This window comes from Onychostruthus taczanowskii, unplaced genomic scaffold (genome assembly GCF_017590055.1).
Source record: "Onychostruthus taczanowskii isolate IOZ18803 unplaced genomic scaffold, ASM1759005v1 scaffold26, whole genome shotgun sequence".
In the NCBI taxonomy this organism is placed as follows: domain Eukaryota; kingdom Metazoa; phylum Chordata; class Aves; order Passeriformes; family Passeridae; genus Onychostruthus; species Onychostruthus taczanowskii.
In genome coordinates, this window is record NW_024499906.1 from 9,175,851 (window position 1) to 9,198,344 (window position 22,494).

Sequence of the window (22,494 nt, forward strand, 5' to 3'; positions counted from 1 at the left end):
CATGGCAGCCACGTGGCCACCGCCCCTCCCACATCGCCGCGGCGGCCGCTGCTCCCCGCGCCGTGCCGGGCCCGGGAGCAGAGGCGGCGGCGCGGGGGAGGTGCGGGGCGGGCGCCGTGGTGCCTCGGGGCAGCGCTCAGCGCTCCGGCACGGCTCCGGGAACCGGGCGAGGGGCGAGGCCGCCCCGCGTTCCCGCCGCTGCTGTGCAGGCATCGCTATCGTCGCCCAGCGCGGAAAAGGGCCTTCGCTCTGCGCTGTGATGCCATAGGGGCGCGACGGCAGGGAGGCGGGACCGGCGGAGGGGGTGTGCTGTCTGTGGGCTCACGCCGCTCCCGGGCCGCCCTCCTCACCTGGCCCGCCTGCCCCCGGGGCCGCCCGCGTCCGCCCCGGCTCTGCCCGCCGGGATCGCAGGGCGGCGGCGCCGCGAACGATGCTCTGCGGGGGCGCCCCGGGCCGCGGTGCCGCGTGCTGAGCGGGGCTGCCGCCCTTCCCTTCCCCTCCCTTCCCTTCCCTTCCCGCCGCCGCTGCGACCCCTGCGCCCGCCGGAGCGCCCGCGGGACGCGCGGGGAGCGGGCGCACCCGGCGGCTCCCGGAGGGCGCCTTTGTCTCCGTGTCCGCCACTGCAGAGGCGGCAGCGCTCCATCCCCGGGGCCGAGGACAGCCCCGGCCACCTTCCGTGCCCGGCATTCTTTATTTATTTAATTTCTTAAATCCTTTTTTTCCTGTATGCTCAAAGACATTTAGGATTGTTTTTAATCACTAGTGTTATTTCCTCCGGTTTGAGTGTCGGCAATAATCAAGATGGATAAGAAATCATTTGAAACCGTGCTGGATGAAATTAGGAAGGTAAATTCTCGTTTTGTGTGTTGATTTAATGATTTGGTGGTGGACTGTAGGGCAAGGAGCAATGGCTGCAAATCGAAAGGAGGGGGACATTTAGCTTAGACATTAACGTGAAATTCTTTACTGTGGAGGTGGTGAGGCAGTGGAACAGGTTGCCCGGGGATGCCCCAGTCCTGGCCGTGTCCAAGGCTACGTTAGATAAGACCTTGGGCAACCTGGTCTAGTGGGAGGTGTCCTTGCTCATAGCAGGCGTGGTTGGGTCTGGATGATCTTGAGCCCTCATTGGAAACAAGCACTTGGATAAAGTTACTGCAGCATTTTCACTTTCAGGGAAGATGAGGGAGAAAACCAAACAATCCAAGCATGTCTTATTTGGGGGACAGGCTGCGGTTGTTTGGCCTGTCCGGAGGCAGTGTGAAGTACCCACCTTTATACGCTGGTTTAGGAGGTACGATGCACAAATAGGACGTGAGAACTGATTTCTGAGCTCCATTCTGTAGTCAGAAATCACATCTCCCACAGCTCAGGAGTGGCTGTGTGCACACCTTTTTCCTCTGGAATGTCAATCTTGCGTTTTGATGCATGCTCTGAGCTGTGCTTCTTCATCTCCTGTTTAAAAACTCTCCAAACAAAATACTGCAGGTTCTGGGGAGAAGAGGTATAAACCTGGGCTTCCTCGTGTCTGGCAGGGCTCCGTGTCTGCACGGGGGCCTGATTTTAAGAGGAAAGCTTGAGGTTAGTCGTTGGCACACTTCCCTGAATGCTAGAAGGAGAGAAAAAACCAGAACCTTTAAGATTAATGTTTCTTGTTTTGCCTGGGAAGCAGAAACCTGTGATGATGTATTTTGTTGCAGTTAAGCAGAGGTTATTTAAGTGTCACAGTAGAACAGTTTACCTGCCAAAGGTGTCTTGCTGTGACAAGGAAGGGCTTGTTTCAGATGGGATTTCCTCGTCGTGCAACAGCAGTCCGTAGCATTTTTGTGTTAAGTAGAATTTTTTGTTGTGTTGGTTTGTCTAGGAGAGGTAAATTTCCTTTAGTTGGACTTGGGTACTGGAGTTGAGTTTCAGTTCAGTTTCTCTTCGGCATGAGACAGTGATGGCTGCAATTGCAGTATTATTATTTTGCAACATGTTGAGGTATAAAACCATATTGAGGTATAAAACTGTTCATCAGAAGCCCCAGGAGTGTCTTTCTTATCACAACTACATTTTTGCATAGGTCATGGTCATAAGGTCTCTTTCATAAAATAGCTAAAAACATGACAGTCTAAGATATTTCAGGATGTGGACTTCCACGTTATGAATTTGTGTGGAAAATCTGGGGACCACAAAAAAAAAATCAAGGAACAACTAGCACATGAATGCTTTCTCTGATGATTGATGGTGGGAGGGAGTAACGTTTCAATTATATTACTGCAGTGCAGTCCTTCAGAATACACTCTGTGATTACTAAAGACTTCAGACAAAAGGGTTTAGGCATGTGATTTTAGGCAGTTATGTTTCCTCTATGCTATCTGCTTCTGTTCCTGTATTCCAACTCCCTGTTGATCTAAGTGTTCATAATAGTTGTGCTGTTGTGGTGTAACATTCATTGTCCAAATGCTGGTTTTGTGTCTTTGCTGCTATGTTTTTGTTTAAGCTTCATTTCTAGTTCTGTCGTAGAACTTTCTTTTTTATGTGATTTACAAGTTTGTTGTGTTGGCATGTTCCATTTTCAGTCCTGCAGTTAGCAGGAACAATTATTTAAATGTCTTCATGTGTAGCTTACTTCTGTTTTTCCCTCTATGTGTTTACAAGTACTAGCAAAATAAACTTTGGCAGTTTTGTTTGTTTGTTCCTTCCATAAATATGCATAGCAGTGCTTTCTGTTTGTACTCTTGTTATAAAGTCATTAAGTTGTTGATTTAAGAAAGGAAAGTAACATTTATTTCAGAAAAAAAAGGACATGCTTTTTTTCCAAAACACATGAAGAGGAGGAAGGAATAGAAGAAAAAATGAGCATAAAGGCAGAAATTCTTTCTCCCCTGTGACTTCAGTGTGTCTGGTAGTTTCTCTTAATGAGGTACAGAAAGGAAGGGGGTTGTTGGGAGGAAAATAGAAGTGGGTGTGTGGGTAAAGCTAAAGGTGGTTTGAGACTACATGAGACCTAGCATTAGAGGGGGGACTTGGAAACTATGGAAGAAAGGTGTTTTCACTGTCTTGGGGCAGGAATTCAGCTGTTAGCTGTCTTCGTTACATCTCGAACCTGTCACAGAAGGCTGGGTACAGGGGAGGGAGGAAGTCCTGGCAATTAGAGAGCTCATGTGGTTATCAACACAACTGTCTTGCCACAGAGTCAAAAGGCCAATGCTGCATTAAAGTACTGTGCTTTCTTTGTTTGGTATGACTGCATGTTAAAGCTTGGAACCCATAAGGATAGTGATAAGACAGTATCCATCTCTGGACCAAGCTTTGTTGTATATTTAATCTATCTGTATAGGCTTGTTATCCAATTTCTTCATAAATTCATTGAAATAAAATACTTTGCCAGTTAGTTTACAGGGCCCATACAAAGCGATTGCCTGAATAATCAACTGCATTATCTTGTATAACTTCAAGTTGATGTAAATCATTGGAGCAAATAGAAGAGTGATGGTGTTTTCTCAGCACAGTTATAAGCAACAATGAAAAAGCAAAATCAAGTAAATAAAGCAATGAGTATTTTTTAACAGAATAAATCACATCTTCCTGCTTTTCACTGTTCTCAGTTACCTAAGAAGTCCAGTTACTTCAAAATGCTACAATGTAATTGATGCAAATGTCACTTTGTAGGGGCAGATTTTAGATTAATAGATTAGCAGATGGTTGTGCTCTAATTATGATTTTTGAGTCACTAATTATGCATCCTTTTTTTTCTGTATCTTTTAGGCTGTATTGACTGAGTACAAATTAAAAGCTATTGAATATGTTCATGGATACTTTTCCAGTGAACAGGTAAAGTCAACACTGTTATGGGTTTAATGGGAGCTGTTGTTTTTGTGTATTCAGGAATACACAGTGTTTGTCTTCAGTCATACTGAGGCTGATCATATTAGCTTTTCATATTTATTGAGGAGATTTAATTCCTTGTTATTATATCAGCATGACACTATTAAAAAGAGTGCTAAGTTGCTTTGTCATCAAAATCACTACATTTTCATTCTTTTTGGGTCTGGAAAGTTGTATAAATTTATCGTAATAGAATTTAGAATTGTTTTGTGTGTATTGTCTATAGAGAGATAATGTAACATGATAATATGTAGATTTTCTTTTTCCTCTTTCTTTTCCTGCTGGCTTTTTTTTGGTGTATGCCTGGGAATATGCTGTTTGGGATCCTGATAGTTGATAAGGTTTTTCAGAGACAGTTGATATTTTATTTATTTTTTTTTTACTTATTCTAATACAGCAGTATTGTTATTCATATATGCAAATATATATCAGAAAGTAAGTGTTTTAAGTATTTTCATAGAAAATCTTCATCTCATAAAATAGAAATTTTAGGTGCTTACTTAGAAAGAAATAGAGGGTTAGGTGCTGGTAGGCACTGACAATCAGCTGCCACAGACAGATGTTTTTTAGCAGTATACTAATGTGCTACAAAAGTGGAAAGGTCATATTGATGTTGTTAACATACATTTTTAGTATATCTGAAACATTAATGGAAGGCCTTACTGTTGCAGGTTGTTGAATTACTGAGATACTTCTCCTGGGCAGAACCACAGCTTAAGGCAATAAAGGCTTTACAACATGTAAGTTCTTGTGACACGATCTTGTGGAATAAATTTGCTGTCTTAATGTTATTTTAATTTTATGATAATTTCAACTGATGAGTCAATATACCCTTCAAAATCTTCAAAGTTTCTTCTTCATCGCCTTCAGTGGTACCAAGCTATGAAATTTCATACTTCTAATTGGGGTATCTTTTCTGACTAAAGTGACTTTTACTTTCCTGTGTATCACAAAAGGAGATGTAACCTTTTCTAACTCTTGTTAACTCTCCTAATTTCTTTGCTTTTGGTGACTGCTTTTTGGAGGTGCTTGTTCATAATTTATTGTATAGAGTCTCCTTCCCAATGGGAGGGAGAGGCTGTTAAAAGTTTACTGACATGTACCATATGAAGCTGTTACTGAATTGTATTCTGAGTATAAAATAGTTGTGCTGTTTTATTTTATACACACCTTTTTCTTTCTTTCTTATTAGAAAATAGTGGCAGTTCCAGCATCGAAAATGGTTAATATTCTCAACTGCTTCACCTTCAGTAAAGATAAACTTATTGCCCTTGAAATCTTAGCTTCGTAAGTATCTCTTCTGCTGTGTTGCTTAACTTGTATTGGTTTAGCTCATATTTGAGGATATAAAACTTTAGATCTCTTAGAAGGAAGCACTGTGCCTGGTTAAGGTAAAGCAGAAGTCCATTACTGATGGAGCTGTTTAAAAGAATAATTAGAAGCAGATGTTGTAGAAGTACGCATTGGGTTTGTTTCACCTGGAATGAGTTAGGGTGACATAATTGCAGCCTTCTGCTACCTGAAGGGACCCTCAAGAGAGCTAATGACAGGACAAGGGGAATGGCTTCACAATGAAAAAGAGTAGATTTAAAGTGGATATTAGGAAAAAATTCTTTGCTGTTAGGATGGTGAGGCACTGGCACAGGTTGTCTGGAGAAGATTCCAGCCCTGAAAATGTTGAAGGCCAGGCTGGATGGGGCTCTGAGCAGCCTGAATAAAAGGTCCCTCTGCTCACCTGAAGGGGCTTTGGAGCTGAATGATATTTAAGGTGCTTCAAACCCATGATTGTAGATTGTGGAAAATTCCATATTTCTTGCTGCTATGTGAGCTTCTGCCTGCTGGAAGACTGGCGCTTTTGGTGGTGTTTTTACTGTGATCTTCAAATGTTGTAGAGAACAAAGAGGGCCTTAACCTTATTTCTCTGCTCACTGAAATCCGAAAGACCTGAGACCAGGAAATTCTGGGAATTGACCCATTTCAAAAAAGTCCTCTAAATATTACATATGTAGAAGTGAGTTAAGTAAATAGATCTCATAAACTGACAAATCTATTGTCTATAAATAAAATAGATACTCTAAATTTTTATTTACAGAGAAAGTTAGGATTTTCCTAGTGAACAGAGCTGCTTCAAAGGATCTATTGCACGTATTTAAAATGGAAGTCTTCTGCTTTGTTCAGGGGATTTTAATTTTATAAAGTATTCTTTTTTTTGGTTGTTTGGGTTTTTTTTTGCTTTAAGAATATCTATCTTCCCTGTGAATGTTGTACTACTGCCTGCTTGAACTTTGGCTTATAATTTCATGGTACAAATATCCATAAAACAGTTAAGACTGGGGATACAGACATGGTTTTGCTTTAGGAGTTGAGCTTAAGGGAGCCATGTCAATGCTCCTAGTCTATTTCAGACCGAACCAAAACAGGATAGCCAAAGGAAAGTTAGTGACACACAAGAGTAACCTGTTACCTTGTAATGAGACTGGAGCCCTTGGACTGTTCAATTGCTACACTTCAGCTGAGGTGGGGGGAAAGCACAATAACTTCCTTAGCTGTAGAATTTCTACAGTACTAGAGCAAAGTAAGGGAGTCATGATTACAAATCCTAATCCAAATCTATGCACTGCTTACTTCATTAATCAGGAATAGTGAACAAAGCTGAAAGCTCATTCATACTGTTCTTTTAGATGTTTTTTGTGTCTTCATTCAATGTTTTGCTGATTTAATTTCTGTTTAATATCCTTCTTTGAGGAGTCCTCCTTTTTGGTACTGTATTGTATTTCGAGTAGTTTGCATGGCACAGGTAATATTTGATAGAGAAGTGCTGGTAAAAAAATGGTCAGAATTTTGAATAAGTTGGATAGAAGCAGGCATTGGTCTCTCCTTGTAGTCACATATTTTCTTCTCTGGTGTGTCTAGTGTTGTTTGAGGAAGAAGAGAGATGAGGAGTATGTTTTGGAGCTATATGAAGGCTTTCACTAGCTCTGCAGAACTTAGAGAGATTTACCAGGAATTATCTTTTTCATCCTAGATTAAATGAGATGAAAACTTGTTTTTCCACCAGACTGGCAAGAAACAGTGGCAAATTGAGTAGCTACTAGTTTTCTGCTGTGCTAGGAATTGTGTGTTAGTAGTAATAAAGCTTTCTAGTGAACTGTTGATGCCTTGAGTCTCAAGGCATCACTGTTGTGATGCAAAATTCATTTATTCTACATACTTTTGAAATAAAGTTTAGCCATCATCATCCATTATTCTGTATTGATATTTAGTTCCAATACCATGTTTTACTTACCAGTATGGAGTCCATATTTAAGCCTAGGATTTTTACTTTAATAATAGTAATATTATGATCTGAACTAATTATGTTTTTTTTTAATGTGCTTTTGGGTAGTGGCTAAGTGTGGGTCACTTTTCAATGGTGCATTGTTTCAGCTTATGCAAGTGGAATGGCATTAATTGTCTGTCAATGTCTTTACAGCAACATTGTTGATGCTCAGAATTATCGCCTGATTGAAGATCTGTTCAGAATTAATATGTCAGAGAAGAAAAGATGCAGAAGAATTCTTGAACAGGTAATCAAGATAAACTAATATCCTTGGTTCTGTTAGGATTGTATCCTTGTGGTCATTGTGGGGTCAGGGCTTAGCATGAGGATTTCTGGGAGCTGCTGGTGTAAGACAAGCTGAAACAAGCAACTGCAAAAAGGTAAGAGCATGTGCAACAAAAGTAGAAGTTTTTGTCAGGCATTAGGAACATATGGAAAAAGGGATACAGAATTGCAACCAATGCTGGAGGAAACAGTTTGTATTTTGTTTTAGAGAACACCAAGTGCTTAAGCCCAAGTTCAGCGTAAGCAGAGAGGGACTTTGGCAAAAGTTTACACTCTTTGGATTATTTGGAATAAGGCTTGAGACAGAGACTTCAGTTGTTCCGTGTAGGTTGATTCATGCAGTCTAAGTGTCGTGAAATAGTAACTAGTTTCTTTAGAGCATTGAATTTGATAGCATATAATGTTCTTTCTTGATTATTTTGCAGGCTTCAAAAACAGGTTGTAAGGCTCCTCATGCTATGATATCATCCTGTGGCATGATTCCTGGCAATCCTTATCCCAAGGGAAAACCAAGCCGCATAAATGGAATTTTTCCAGTAAGCATGATCCTATGCTTTTGCTTTTCACAAATGAACTTTGATTTAAGATTTATTATAGTATCACCAAACCCAGAATTCATTTACATGGAAGGAGGAGTGGAATCAAAACCAAAGTGTGTTTGTTGGGTTTGTTTATTTGACCCCATTCCACATTTATAAGGAACTTGCATTATTCTTATTTGCCTATTCTTTCTATGCTGCTTCAGGTAAAGATTACCTGAACAATGTCATAAATAAGAGATTGTTCATATCAGGAAAACATTGTAAACTCCAGTAGTATTTGGCAGAATTGGGAGAGGTGTTGAGAGGCTTGCTTGTAGGTTGATAAGGTGACCTAGTATGGTCACTACAGTGCTACTGCTAATCTCAGTGTGACTCTTAAGCATGTCAAGCATTTCCTGTGAACACTTAAGGGACAGCAAAATTAACTGAAATTAATGTTATCATGTCCACAAATCAAAATGCAGAATTCCATCATCAACATGCACTGTTTAAAATGTCTCTCTTTACAAAACCTCTGTGTTACAAACCAAGCTATTGGAATGCTCTTACTCATTACTTTACAAACCTGAAACACTTAGTTGAGTTGGTTTTTTTCCCTGACAAACATGGTTACTTTCAGAATGTTCAAAAACTCAAATGCAGTTCAGAAAAAAAAATAAAAATATGGCAAAATTGTACAGCAAGGTTTGCTTCTAAATTAGTGCTTGGTTCAATTTTCTTCTGTTTCAGGGAACCCCAATCAAAAAGGATACGGAAGAATGTACTAATGAAGGAAAAGGAATAGCAGCCCGTATACTTGGACCATCCAAACCAGTATGTCTAAAAATTAATAAATAAATGACACTTTAAAAATCCCCAAAACAGCTACCAGCCAATTCAACAAGGCTTTTTTATACAGTGCTGTTATGTTGCAAGAAGACTGTAGAGCAGCAATTTAATTGAAGCTAAACTTCTGTAATGAATATGACCTAGTATGTTTTTATTTAACTTGAAAATGAGCTCTAGTTTTTATCTGTAGAGGGGTAAGATTCTCTGCTGGATACAATGTATGTGCATTTGAAGACAGAATTTAAATTACAGTAGCAGAATAGAAAACTAAAAGCATTTTTGGTAATCCATCATGAGCTACTCTCTGAGGATTTCTCACATAAACAGAAAAAGCTTCCATCTTTGAAACTTGAATTACAGCAGTGCCTTAGAAAGTAGTTCTTGTTTCTTAACAACACAGCTGATCTGTATTTCAAAATTTTTAAGCTTGTGGGACAAACTTTCAATGAACCTGTTACTACTTTGAAGTATTGCCCAAATGTTTTATTATCACTTCTGTTATGAGATGATTCCCACAAAGATGTATTATTTTTAAAAAGTAGATACCTTCAGAAATGCATGCTAATTTTAAATGTGCTAAACCTCTAAAATGAGAAGTCAGTCCAAAACTGCAGAGTATGAGAACTGCAAGGCAGAAAGGAGCTCCCTTTCCCACTTGTGCTCAGTTTTCTATTAAAATCTAAAGGTATACTAGTGATGTTTGTTTCACTCTTTTCAGAAAGAGTGAAATACTTGTAGTCACTATGGATGTTATGAAAAAATTTCATAGCATCTATATTTGTGGAAAAGAATGCCTGTCTGTAGTAGTATCTGAATGTTAGCTTTTTGTCTGAGAAACATTACCTAATGCTTTCACTTTTGTTTTTTCCATTTGTTTTTTGTTTACGTAGGCTCCATCAACGTACAATCCACACAAACCAGTTCCATACCCCATCCCACCATGTCGGCCACATGCAACTATTGCACCAAGTAAGATTTCTATGTGTTCAAGCTTGATGCTATTCAGGCTTTTGCCTTTTAAGCAACGTGTCAAGTGTTGGTTTCTCTGACCATGGTTGTATCTGAAATTGCCTTCTGCTCCCTGAGCATGTTCTGGGTGCTGGTTTCTACCTTTTCCTTCATGACAGCAGAATTGATAGACAGGAATATATTGACTTCTTTTTCCAACATCCATAAGAAAAAAATCACAATCCTGTTCTGATTACAAAATATTTAATTTATGGGAGGTATTGTGCATGTTAAACAAGACAAGGGCTTTGGCTTTGTTGTAGCATTTGGCCAAGGCTTGGGCTTTGGTTTGACAAGTCTGACTTGTTGCTGTAGAACCCAGCTTGGAATATGGTCAGCCATGGCCCTGAATTAGGTGGAACTTTGTAAGAACTTGCTGAAGGGCTGTAATCTGTTTCTCACCTACCTTCAGCTTTACCTTCTGTCCATCATAATGGAGAGTACAGTTTCCTAAAAGAAAAGCAGATTTCAGTCTTAGAAGGGAAATAGTGATTGCTTTTCCCTGCCTTTGCTCTATTTCTAGCCTAGTGCCTTAAGTAAGATTGAGCCTTTATTCATAAGCTCCTCTCTTTGCTCTGCTGCATCAATTGTTAGAGTCAAGAGATTTTTGGAAGGGGGCAAGGCAATTGCCCTTTCTATTAAAAAAAGCTTAGAATACTTAAAGTAGACAGATTCAGGTCTGGCAGGCAGCTAAAAGCCTATTCTAATCTTGAAATTCTGTACTGCAACTCAAGGAGTGCTCTGGTTAGGACACTTGATTTTCATTCATGTTTGGAATTTCAGGGAGTTTTTCAGGGAGTTGATAAGAAAGTGAAGCAGAACTCCTAGCAAGCATGCTGAAGGCTGAGTCATCTAATCAACTTGACGTCTGCAAGTCTTTTTATAGGCATTTTAGAAAAATGGGCCCTACTAGTGGCTAAAATAAGACTGATTGATTATTTATGCCCGGGAAATTACTTGTTCTGAAGAAACTGTGCAGGAAACTTGCAGACTAACTCAAATTTATATTGAATGAATCCTATCCAAAGTACCTTAAAGCATAAAATTTGGCCTGTGGCAGGATAGAAATGTTAGTACAGTTTTAGGATATGAAAGCACTTTAGAGATTTCAGGGCCTTACTAGGCTGCAAGATATGTTTTAAGAAAGCTCTTGTGACAACAGAACTCATAGCTGGTGAAATTATATATATGTGTATGTGTGTGTTTAATGAGATTGCAGATGCTGACCTGAAACTATTGAATGTGATTGTTTTCAGTCAGTGGTGCTGAATTGTTTTCTGCCTCTTGAACATTTCCTTGCTGAGTGCTGCAGTGATTGTTAGTTGCTTTTCTGATTTTCAGGCAAGAGTTGTTGTGCAAGAAATCTTAGCATCAGGTGGAATTACTATGAAAGTGTGAAATCAGAAAGGACTTCTATATGACAAATTGGTGCACTTTCATTATTATTCAAGTGCTACCTTTTCCCATGAAGCCCGAGTTCTTATGCTCTTAAACTATTAATTCAGGGCCACTGTAAAATGTGCTTGTGTTCCTGCAATTTAAATTCAGCTGTGTTTCATCAGAACTGTATACCACAGCAATACAACAGTTTCAGTTGCTCCAAAAAATAACAGAGGAAAAAAGATATATTTAATGTGTTAATTGCTGTCAGAATTTTATATTAAAATACTTTGCTAACCTGCTTGAATTTCTTAACATTTAAAAAAATATTGAAGAATACTAGATAAAGTATTTGAGAATGATTGATTGTTTTTTCTCTGAATTTCCTGGCTAGTGTTAAAGGGTGTGATGGTTACTGATCTGTGTTTGGCTCCTTTGTTTGTCCAGCTTTAATGCTGAAGAAGGAGTTGCAACAGCCTTTAAATTAGGAATAGGAAAGGAACCAGTGATGCTGCAGACACTGTATCACTCCTCGCCTTTGAGTTTTTTCAGGCAAAATGGATCTGAAAGAAATTGAAACCTGACTTTTTCAGGCTCTCTTAAGAGAACTGCCCTTAGTAAAGTTTGGATCACAATGCATGGCATTCAGGCAGACGTTGGCAAAAGCCAACATCCAGCCTGGATAATTAACTGGTCTAGCTTTTTGATGAAGGAATGTCTTACAGTGTTGAAAATATTTTTTTAAAGGTGAAAATGCTTACTGGTTCATCTAGATACAGATTCTTCTGACAACAGGGATGTGTATTGCCTTTGTTATTTTAGGTGCTTACAACAATGCTGGCTTAGTTCCAATGGCCAATGTCATAGCTCCAGGCTTACCAGCTCCTCCACCATACACTGCTAATCAAGTGGTATCAGGTAAAGCATGCATATCTTTAAAAATATTCATGATGTATTTCCTGGTTCATTCTGGGAGTGGGTCATTCACTGCTGGAGTTTCATTTGCCTTTCAATAACAAGCTGCTGTTCTCTGTTTAGAAAATGAGGACCTTTCCAGCCAGGCAAAACCTTCCCAAAATCAAGGTAAACTGCAAATCCACAGGGGATTTTTGTGTGTATTGTATCTTTGTTATTTGTTCAGAAAATGTTAACAACTTGTTTAGTGGGATTTTCATAAACTTCTAAGTATGCAGCCACTAAGTATGTGGAATAGAATCTCTTGAGAGTGGAGAAGAAAAATCATCAGACATTTGTACTTAGAAGCATTGAAACATTAAAATTCATTCTTTTGTGTTAGCTTATCAAAGTTTTTATATTCATCTTTATATAAGTATGTGAGGAAATCATACTAAAAATAAGTCAAAATACCATTTGCAATGTTCATGCACTTAAATATTTCAGTAAATCTTTTCCATTTTTAAAATTCTGGACATCTGTTGGAAAACTCATTGGCATTTTAATTTTATAGATCAGTTGCAATAAGAAGGTAGGAATACAAGAGAGATTTAGAGATTTTTGAATGTCTTATCCCAGAGTGTTAGATCCAACTATGTCTACCTGCACTTTCATCTTACCCTGTAAGATCCTGTTCTTTTTACCAAGACAGTTGTGCATTTTTAATTGTTTTTTATTTTTGTGGTGCTTTGTACACTTAGTACAAAGCATAATAATAAATTCCATTTGTTATCAAAGCCTTTTTGTAAGTATTTCCATGTTATTAGATTTGACAAACTGAGAATTTACTGACCATTGAGTCAGGCATATTAACAAATACTGCATATAGATAAAATGACTGTGATAAGTTTAGCCACTGTAAATATTACTAGGGACAAAAAAAAAAAGTTATGTTTTGTCTTTCCTTCTCTATGTCCAGGGATGGTTCTACAGAAATGTTTTGAAGAATCACTTCATTCTTGTATACCCCTCTCTAAGTGTGCATGTATTTTTACAAAGTTAGTTCATACAGCTAAATAAATACAATGTAAGGAATGAAATATTCTCTTAGGAAGAAAAGTTCAGCTCTGGATTCTAGTACAGCTGTATTTCATTCATGATTATCTCAGCTGTCAGGGTTAAGTAACTGTTATCTTTAGGAGAGCCTTCAGCTTGGAAATAGAATGAGAAAACAACACAATCCAGAGCTGGGCAGTCTGGGGTTTTTTAGAAAAGAGTATGTCAAAGGAAATAGTTTTTTGGCAGATTTACTTGTTTTAGAGTTTCAACATACACAAAATAGGAGTTTGTCATATCAACTTAGGTCCAGGATTTTAAGGAATAATTTTCTGGATTTGTGTGTAGAATTATGTGTAGAAATCAGGCAAGAGAGACCTGTAGGCTGCTAGAGAGTTATGGGTGGTGAGTTTGACTGGTTGGATGAGTGTCTTGCTTACATTTGAACAGATTACTCCAAAAGTTAAATAAAGCACAAACAAGGGTTGTTTGAGAGGAATGATTTATTAACATATTCATGTTCCACAGGAAACTAGAGGCAGGCATATCGAGACTCTTGACATGCCAGCATTCATAAATGCAGCTCCTTTCCATTAACTTCCACCTCCCCATTCACAGTGTGCCTGCCTGTGTTCCTGCAGCTTCACTGATATGTCTAACTTACTTTTTAGGATTGACACAAGCTGGTACTTTTAGTGGCAGGTGCTTGCCTTTATTACAGACACCTAACTAAAGACTTCTAGAAGTGCTTTTTGATAAAGTCAAGTGTCAATGTTAGTTTAATACTGTAGTGTGATATATAAATTTCAAAGTGTACCTTCTTAGAATCAAAATCTGAAGGAAGCACAGTGAAGAGAATGACCTGATTTTGAAGGAAAGAAAACTACAAGCACCTGAAATCAGCTTTCTTCAGTTGTTGACTAAACTTCTCTGAAATCATGATACATTGAATTAACTGGTTCTGAAGGAAATTCTGACCTTCAGTGAGAGTGGATGCAGAGGAGCCCAGGTGATCTGATGCTGATGGAATATTAGGTCTTATTTGGGTACTGCCAAATGTTAGGGACCAGAGGGAGGGTGTTTACCTGTATCACTTAGATGTTCTTACAGAGTGTATTTGAGTTTCTAACTGTTTTGCATGAGATCATGAAGAGGTAGCAGATGTCACAGAGTGTTTTAAAACGGAGCGTTAGCCCACATGGTGTATGATTTGTGTGATGTGTTTGTGTGTACCTTTTTGGTTTGTTTTCATAGGCCTCGCTGTTCATTGTTTATATGTAGACATTGTGTGTTAGCTATTGCCTGTGTATCATATTTTGAAATGCTGTATAAAATGTTTTTATGTTTATTTCAAACATTTCTGACAGTTTCAAGTATTCTTACTGGTTTTGTTTCTTTGCAGCTTTTTCTGCACAAACGAATCAGCTCTTTACTCCTCATGGTTCTAATCCTTCAACACCTGCTGCTACTCCAGTCCCTACCCCATCACCTGTCAAGGCAATAAGCCATCCATTAGCACCTGCAACTCCACTCATCTCTGGGATGAGCATATCTACCCCTGTCCTTCCTGTTTTCCCAGGACAGGTCTCCTCTTCCATCCATACATCTCAGCCATCCACCCCAACCCCTACTGTCATCAAATCCCTTTCATTGCCTGGTGTTCCTGTCACATCTGTACACAGTGCAACCTCTACTCCTATCCCCTCAGTTTTTTCTGGGCTCGCTTCTATCCCTGCTGCTATGCCCGCTCCGCAAGGTTCTTCCACTCCATGTGCCACACCTGCACCCAGTGAAGCTTTCGCATCTGCTGCTACACCATTTGCTGGCCTCCCTTTCTCTGCAACCTCTTCAGTTGCTTCTGCTAATAATCCTGCTCCATTGTCATCGGCCTTTGCTGGCCTCCCTTTGTCCTTGCCGCCCAATGCCCAAGGGATTTCTAGTCCTGTTCCATCTACAATTGCTAATTCTCCTGCCACTACCATTCCTGGCTCGCTTAGCTTGCCTAACCCGATTTTGTCTGTCTTAAAGGGATTTCTGACATCAAATGACACTTCATTAATCAATTCATCTGCTTTACCTTCTGCTGTGACAAGTGAGCTTGCTTCTTTATCTGCTCTTGGTAATCAAATCTCTGACCCTCCCACTTCCTCTGTCAACAAATGTTACACTCCATCAGCCACCTCCAACACACAGCGTTCCTCCACACCTGGGCTGGCTATTTTTCCAGGTCTTCCATCCCCATCTGTAGCCAATTCTAGTTCCACTCCTCCCACATTGCCTGCACAGTCACCTTTAACCACTTCACCATCGATTATGCCAGTCAACTGTGGCTCATCAGCCTCCCTCTTGCATGGCACAAGTCCTACTAATCCTGACCAGCAGCTCTCATCAGCCCCAGCTGCCACAAGTATCCCAGTTCTGGTCAAAACAGAACCCATGAGTCCTACCTTGTCGGCCTTCAAAGGTCCTTCTCATTCAGCCAGCCCTTCTCATGGCGCTCTAGGACTGCCAGGGCTTGGGCGTGCATACACCTCAGCAGCTTCAGTGCCCGTCAGCTTACCCAGTTCCCTGAATCCAGCACTGTCAGGGCTCTCCTCTTTGAGTGCTCCTCTGAACAACTCCAGTTCTCTGGCTTCCATTTCCCTCGCCCCACATGGCTCCTCTGCTCCCATTGCCCCCGTGTTCAATGGACTTCCTCCTTTCACGTCTCTAACCAGTAACTTTGCTTTTACTGGTAACCCAGCACTGACCCCGCCCGTCACTCTCCCAGGGTCTCTATTGGCCACTCCGGCTACAAGCGCTTCAGCCGTGTCCGCCCCCCATGTGAGTTCCACCGCCGCCGTGCTCTCAGGACTCGCTGCCTCCGCAACAGTCTCCGCTCCACCCTTCTCGCTTAACTTGTCCAGTGCTGTCCCTTCCCTTTTTTCTGTTGCCCAGGGACCTCTGGGATCATCAAACCCATCCTTCCCTGGTTTTCCTGTCTCTAACACACCCTCTGTCACTCCTGCTCTCCCTTCTTTCCCTGGCCTCCAGGCATCCTCTGCAGTAGCAGCAGTTGCACCGTTGCCAGCAGCTGCCACAGCCGCATCTCCAGCTCCGGTCCTGCCAGGGTTTGCCTCGGCCTTTAGCTCAAACTTCAACTCTGCACTTGTGGCACAGGCTGGGTATGTTACTGTTTTTGGAGGAGGTCAGAACTATTTATTTTTCTTATCAACAAAACACTGATTTTATTTTAGGTGTGTAGACAATATTTTCACTCATAGTTACTAATTGCAGATAATTTTTAAAGTTAGTCCACTACTAGAATTCAACTTGTTTTTAGAAGCTGATAGGGTAGTGACTAAATAGGTTGGCCTCATAGTCCCTGGTATGACAGTCTAATCCAGTGAGGTGCTCAGTGATTTTATTTCCCAGATGAGGTTTTACAATAATGGATTCTACGTGGGCATCCATTGACACACACAGGTAATAGCAGCCAGTATCTTAGATATTTTAAGGAAGTCGTCAGCATAAATTCTTGTCTGTAAAGTTTTTTTTGTGTGCCAACTATCAGCACAGTTGAGGTACAAAACATTTTGAGTCCCCTTAGGTGTGTTCCAGAGAATCTTGATTTGTGTATGTATGATTAATTTTTAGGTGGGTAAAGACTGGAATTCAATTTAGAAATTCTAGCCTTTTGAGATTTAGAAAAAGAACTGCTTTTGTAATTTATATAGACATAAGCTTATGGAGAGGGAAACAGAACATGGTACAGATGTTCCTAATAATAGCCTCATTTTGACATTCTTTCAGCTTGACTTCTGGACTACAGACTCCAGGAAATGCAGTTTTTCCTGGTCTCTTATCTCTCCCTGGTATCCCTGGCTTTCCCCAAAGTGCCGCACAATCTTCCTTGCAGGAATTGCAGCACAGTGCAGCTGCACAGTCAGCACTACTACAGGTAATGTGCCTATTTGTTAGTAGTGTTCTACTTCCAGTGATCTCTTGAGCATGTACTTGCCTGCTAACTCATTGGGGTTAGCTGAAATCAGTAAATTATTAAAACCCCTAAATTGTGTGAGAACTGATTACAACGATCATGATAAAAAACAACTTGTGCTTACTTCTTAGTCAAGGCCAGTGTACAATGCTTCATAAATGAGATTAAAACATTATCTAAAACTTTTTGTAAAATGGAGAGAAGTAAAAGAAAAGATAATGCAAATTAATTTTTTTGCTGGGTTTGTGTTAAATCTAATGGGCTGATCAAACCATTGCAAAATTTGTGCTCAGTTCCAGTCTGACATTTGAATAACTTACAGATTTCTGTGGACCATTTGTTGTGAGTTATGTGCCTCTGCACATGTAATCAGATTGTCTTGAGTTTGTGTCTGTTGTGGTTGTGCCCTTCTCTTGATAGTTCCCACAGAGAGAATTGTAATATAAGCTTGAAGTGGCTTTGGGTAATGTGTAATTTCATCATCTCTTGTCCATGAAACAGCTTGTTTCACCCATCAACCTACATAAGTTAACTGAAACTATCATCAGACTTTGTGTTTATATGTTCAGCTTGTCTTTTGTTAAAAACAGGCTCTGTACAGACTCTTGTAAGAAATTTGACCTTCTCTACATAATACTGAAAGAGAGAGCTGAGTGTCTTGACTTAACGTTTTCTCTCTTCTGCGACACCTCAGCTGTTGAAGTGAACATGTGTCTAAGTAGTGTTCAGAGTGCAGCATATTGTCAGATATCTTCTGAATATCAGGGGATTGGAAGAAGCAAGTTACTTCACCTAGACCATGCTTTTGCAGCTCAGGAGTCTATTTGTTCTGTAGAAATGTATGCAGATTGCATTGAGGAAATGTAATTATTCTTATTTATATGATCCACTCACTAAAATTAACACTTATTTACTTGAGCAATGAAGAGAAGGAAAGTTGAGTCACTAAAATATTACAGCTTCTGATTAAACTGTGCTTTCCAAATCAGCTGGTGCTATTAACACTTCTTTGTTTTCCCCCTTAATCCAAGTGCTTTTTTCATTCTCTGGTATTTCAGAGCAATAGTTGCACTACAGATTAACATCTTTGTATAGATACCTTGCTCATCTCTATTCTTTGCACACTTCAGAATATAATCCATTTGTTTTAGCTTGAGCAGGACTGGTATTGTGGCTGAAATTTTGCTTAATTTAGATTTTTGTTTCCTTGTTTTTATCAGTGCTGTTTCTTAACTTCTTATCTTCCTTAAAGGCGCATTCTGCTTCTGCTCTGGAGAACTATACAGCTCAGCCTGAAGGTTTTGCTAACTATCCATCAACACCAGGAACACCATTTTCATTGCAGACAAGTCTGCCTCAGAGTGGATGGCAGTAAATACCAGTAAATGCATAAAGACTGCAGTGTTTGCTTGACAGAACCTGATCCTATTCACTTTGAAGGCTGTCTCTGCGATAGTGGGAGCATGGTCTGAGCTGGGGAAAGAAAGGGAAAACATGAGGGTAAATTGTTTCCAGGAGGCTGTGTCAGATGTCAAATTTAATTTGTGAATAGCATTCAGTTTGATTCAGGGTCTGATCCTGTGAATTGCTTTGCATCCTTGACTCTCCTTAAATTTTAAGAGTTCAATGTTTGGTGTCTTACAGGATCAGGAGCATTCAAACAGATGTTTCTGTAAATAGGGCAATTGACTGTCAAGCTGAGTAGGGAGACCAAGTATACTCAATAGTGTGAATAAGCACCTATCTTTCTGTTATGTTTTGTATGGTATATGTGGTTAATATAGACTGAGATCTAGACTGAAACTAGACAATTCAAGCTGTAGACGACCTTTTGCCTAGAAGCACACTTCTTGTGTGTGTACAAATCAAGGTCAGTTTATGGTTTTTCAGGTGATTTCTTCCTACGTATGAAGATCTCCTGTTAGCATCAGCAGTATGTTAAGGGGAGGGTAGGTCAGAGGTATGTGGGGGTTTTTCTTATGATTCAAAATACTGTCATGGGCTTGCTGCTGAATTGAGTACTCCTTTGTCTGAACAAGAAAGCTAGGAAATTATGCTGTACTGTATTTGGTAGAAGTGGATTATGTTTTACTGGAGTATGGTTTAGCTAGCTGAGAATATGTCTTTCCAAAATACATAAAAACATTTTAACTTGCCTCTAAAATAATGTTCCATTATTCTCCTTGCCTCCAGCATCCCTCTGAATGAAATAATTGTACTGCAGATAGGCTGCCTATCTGGCACTTTTGACTGCAGATTTATGTGAATGTTTACAGACATGGGGCAAGTTCTTCTCTCCCTTATACTCACAAACAAACTGCTTCTCTTTATGCTTTTCAGCTATAAACTACAACTTGATGGTGCTTATCATATCCTGTGAATATAAGTGGGAGCAGAATTTGGACCATGGATTTTTTTAGTATTTTTCCTTGGAAAACATACATGATTTTAAAGGCATATAGCTAATTTAATTGTTACAATGCAGCATATAGAAAGGTCTTGCTTTGTTAGTGAAATTGAGTTGTGCACTCTTCTAATAATGTTAGTATCTGGGCAATGTGTAACACGTTATTGAATATCTTCTATTTAAGGTATGCTCTTGATCATGATCTAGAGACGATAGAGATGAATGATATTCAATCATGTGACTAAATTAAAATGTAGAGATACTACACTGTAGAAATGTTCTGCACCTAGAGTTTTACTTTTTTAAAGATTGATGATGCTGGGAGATGTTGCTAATGTATTTTCTTTCAAGATGTGAACAGACTTTTTTAGAACATTAATGGAAATTACTGTATTGGTTTTTAACATAATTTTTTTAAATAAAAAGTTTACAGTCATGGCAAAAAGCCTTTCTGACTATTTGCATATTTACCTAAAATATGAATGAATAAACTTGTTTTTACTAAGACACTTCTACTGATCTTGATCTTGCTTTATGTCATTTCTTTTTGATGCAGAATTCTGTCCAAAATTATAAAATTTACTTCTTAAGGAGTGACATTAGAAATATCCTATTTAATTTTTAGATGAAAAACTTAAATTCTTTGACATCTTAATAATCAAACTTATGTATTATGTTAAATCTAAAAAAAAAATACTGTGTTCTTACATTTTTTTATTTTGTGAAACCTGTTAAAGTCTCATGATTCTCCACTCTGAACTGCTCCTAAAATTGATATCTCGGATATTGATATCTTGACTTAAGAAATCTGTGGAAGAGGTCTCTACCATCTTTCATTTTATTCTGCTTGTCATTCTGTCCATAACTTGTTCTTTGTAGATTTGCAGATGAGTTGGAGAAAATAAAGATACAGGTATCTTATTAAGAGCAAATTGGTTTTTCTCCCCTGGATGTGAATGTAAACCAGTTCTAAGTCAGTAAGTGTTTTGTAACCTTACTGAGGTGCTGAGTCTGACATCCTATTTTAATTCTAGTTTCCCCATCAGACAATCAAAGTTTGAACTAATTCATGTCACCCTGTAGTCAAAAGCAAGTAATACTGTTTTGTCAGGAAATAAGCACTTTGTGCCTCTGTTTCTAAAAATATCTGTTGAATGGTCATGGGGTGTGGGGTTCCTGTCTGAGCACTGGACAACTCAGAGATGCCGAAGAGACTCAAGCTGTGTTTCTCCAAATGAAAACAGGTGAGAAGTAGTGAAATCCACTGTGTTAAATGCTCCTCTCCTGCAATGTAGTTACTGGGTGTTGTCCAGCCCCTTTAGCAGAGAAGAGCATTTGATGCTCCCATCGGTCTTAGACAAGTGAATAGGTTGAGAAATGTTTAGTTGTAAAGTTTTTATGTCTGGAATGGGCTCTCTGGTTCTTACTGAACCTTACTGAATCTTACTGTGCTGGATTTGTAAATGAACTCTCCACTGTTAGGATTAAAATTCAATTTTTGAAATATTTCTCCTGATGTAAAATTGTTTTTTATTAATTTTTTTCCTCTTCAGGAATAGAGTCTGTGTTCTGCATTGCAGCAAACTGCTGTGACCCAGCCTTGGAGTTTCTGAAGGGAGTGATTTGTCCTGAGCTCTTTCATGCTTACTTGAGCACCATTTTTAGACAGCCAAGGAAATGTCTGCTCCTGAGGCAAACAACCTTAAACTGAGCCTGTGCCAGGAAAGGGCTCTTGCTGTATGATTTTAATTCTGGACTAACTCATTTTTTTCACTGTTCAAGTTGCCTGTTACTGCTCTGTTTCTTGTGTACTGACGGCCTGCATAGATACAGTGTGGTGAAGCGTTCCTTGAAATAAAACCTTTTTTGCAACAATTTAAGAACATACCGGGATTGTGTTTGCAAACAAGTTTCAATGTTTCTTTTAAGTGCTTTAATTGCAGCTGCAGTGAATAGGAGAGAAACAAAGTAATTTTCTGTCCTTTTCCTCTGCAAATGAGTGTTGGGAGTTTGCCTGGGCCTGAAAGGATACTTGCCATGGTATGAATGTTCTGACTTTCTTGCAAGTTGCCTTCCTTTCTGTATTGCTGGAGGAGCAATACCTTTATTTCTCTCTCATATTTACTCTAGTGGCCAAAGGGGGACCTTCTGTCATCTCCAGATCTTCAGCTGTTGAAAGCTGATACCATTTTCATGCGGAGGAGCAGCAATATGGGGATGCTCTTACAAGCAATAGGATAGTACTGTTAATCTGCTCTGTCCTGTCCTGTCTCCTTAATTTTGACCTAGGGAAAGGGAATGCTGTGCCTGAAGCAAGTAGCCAGAACTTGGGGCCAGGAAAAGACTAAGCTGAGAATCCATAGGGAGAGGCCAAAGCCCAGTGCATGGGAAAGAAAGTATAGGCCTAAGAAGGTCAGAAAAAGGCACATTTAAACCTACAACTTTGTTTGCAAATCTCATGTGGGGACTGCCTGACAATTCTTTTTTGCATTTTTGGGACTGACACTGTTTACAAATGGCTGTGGATTAAGTCTCTACAACTGGATGATGATGAGGTAAGTGGGAGAAAGTAGACATTGTAGAGACATTGTAAAAGATTGGTGCCATTTGTAAATGTAGCCACTGGTGCAGAGCAATGTTGGAGAATGGTGTGCCTACAGGTAAGCACTTGATCATGCCTGACCTGAGCCCTTGTGCTGCTTTTGGAATAGAAGTGGAAACCTTTGGCTATATCACAAATATAAAACTGCAGAAATAGCTGAACTGCGAGCAGCCTGAAGCACAGTCATCTGATGTGGCTTCTAAATCAGTAAGTTCTGCTGAAGCAGCTTTGAGCTCAGTCTTTGTGGCTGTGCCTTGTGTCACAGGAGTGCACCAGGCTGTTCAGCACCAGTGAAATTGCAGCTTGTAAACTGCTTTGCCCCAG

At 39.6% G+C, this 22,494-nt stretch overlaps 1 protein-coding gene across 2 annotated transcripts; it reads left to right on the forward strand.

Annotated features, from left to right (window-relative positions):
• Positions 1 to 709: 709 nt before the first annotated feature.
• Positions 710 to 21,443, forward strand: PROSER1 (proline and serine rich 1). Of its 2 annotated transcripts, none has more exons than XM_041407366.1 (13): positions 710 to 846; positions 3,751 to 3,816; positions 4,542 to 4,610; positions 5,063 to 5,157; positions 7,343 to 7,436; positions 7,900 to 8,010; positions 8,746 to 8,829; positions 9,735 to 9,813; positions 12,055 to 12,150; positions 12,271 to 12,315; positions 14,585 to 16,346; positions 16,975 to 17,122; positions 18,414 to 21,443. In XM_041407366.1, exons 1-13 carry the CDS (start codon positions 802 to 804, stop codon positions 18,534 to 18,536), a joined length of 2,817 nt encoding a protein of 938 aa, XP_041263300.1. In that variant the 5' UTR covers positions 710 to 801; the 3' UTR covers positions 18,537 to 21,443. The 2 variants fall into 2 exon arrangements, with proteins under 2 accessions (XP_041263300.1, XP_041263301.1); XM_041407367.1 differs by having other exon boundaries at positions 21,122 to 21,443.
• The last annotated feature ends 1,051 nt before the right edge of the window (positions 21,444 to 22,494 follow it).

Excerpts from the sequence above, each read along its gene's own strand:
- PROSER1 (XM_041407366.1), top strand. The coding sequence starts at position 802 with ATGGATAAGAAATCATTTGAAACCGTGCTGGATGAAATTAGGAAG. Across the intron at positions 7,437-7,899 it reads GCAGAAGAATTCTTGAACAG|GCTTCAAAAACAGGTTGTAA; the intron begins GTAATCAAGATA and ends ATTATTTTGCAG. Across the intron at positions 8,011-8,745 it reads GCATAAATGGAATTTTTCCA|GGAACCCCAATCAAAAAGGA; the intron begins GTAAGCATGATC and ends CTTCTGTTTCAG.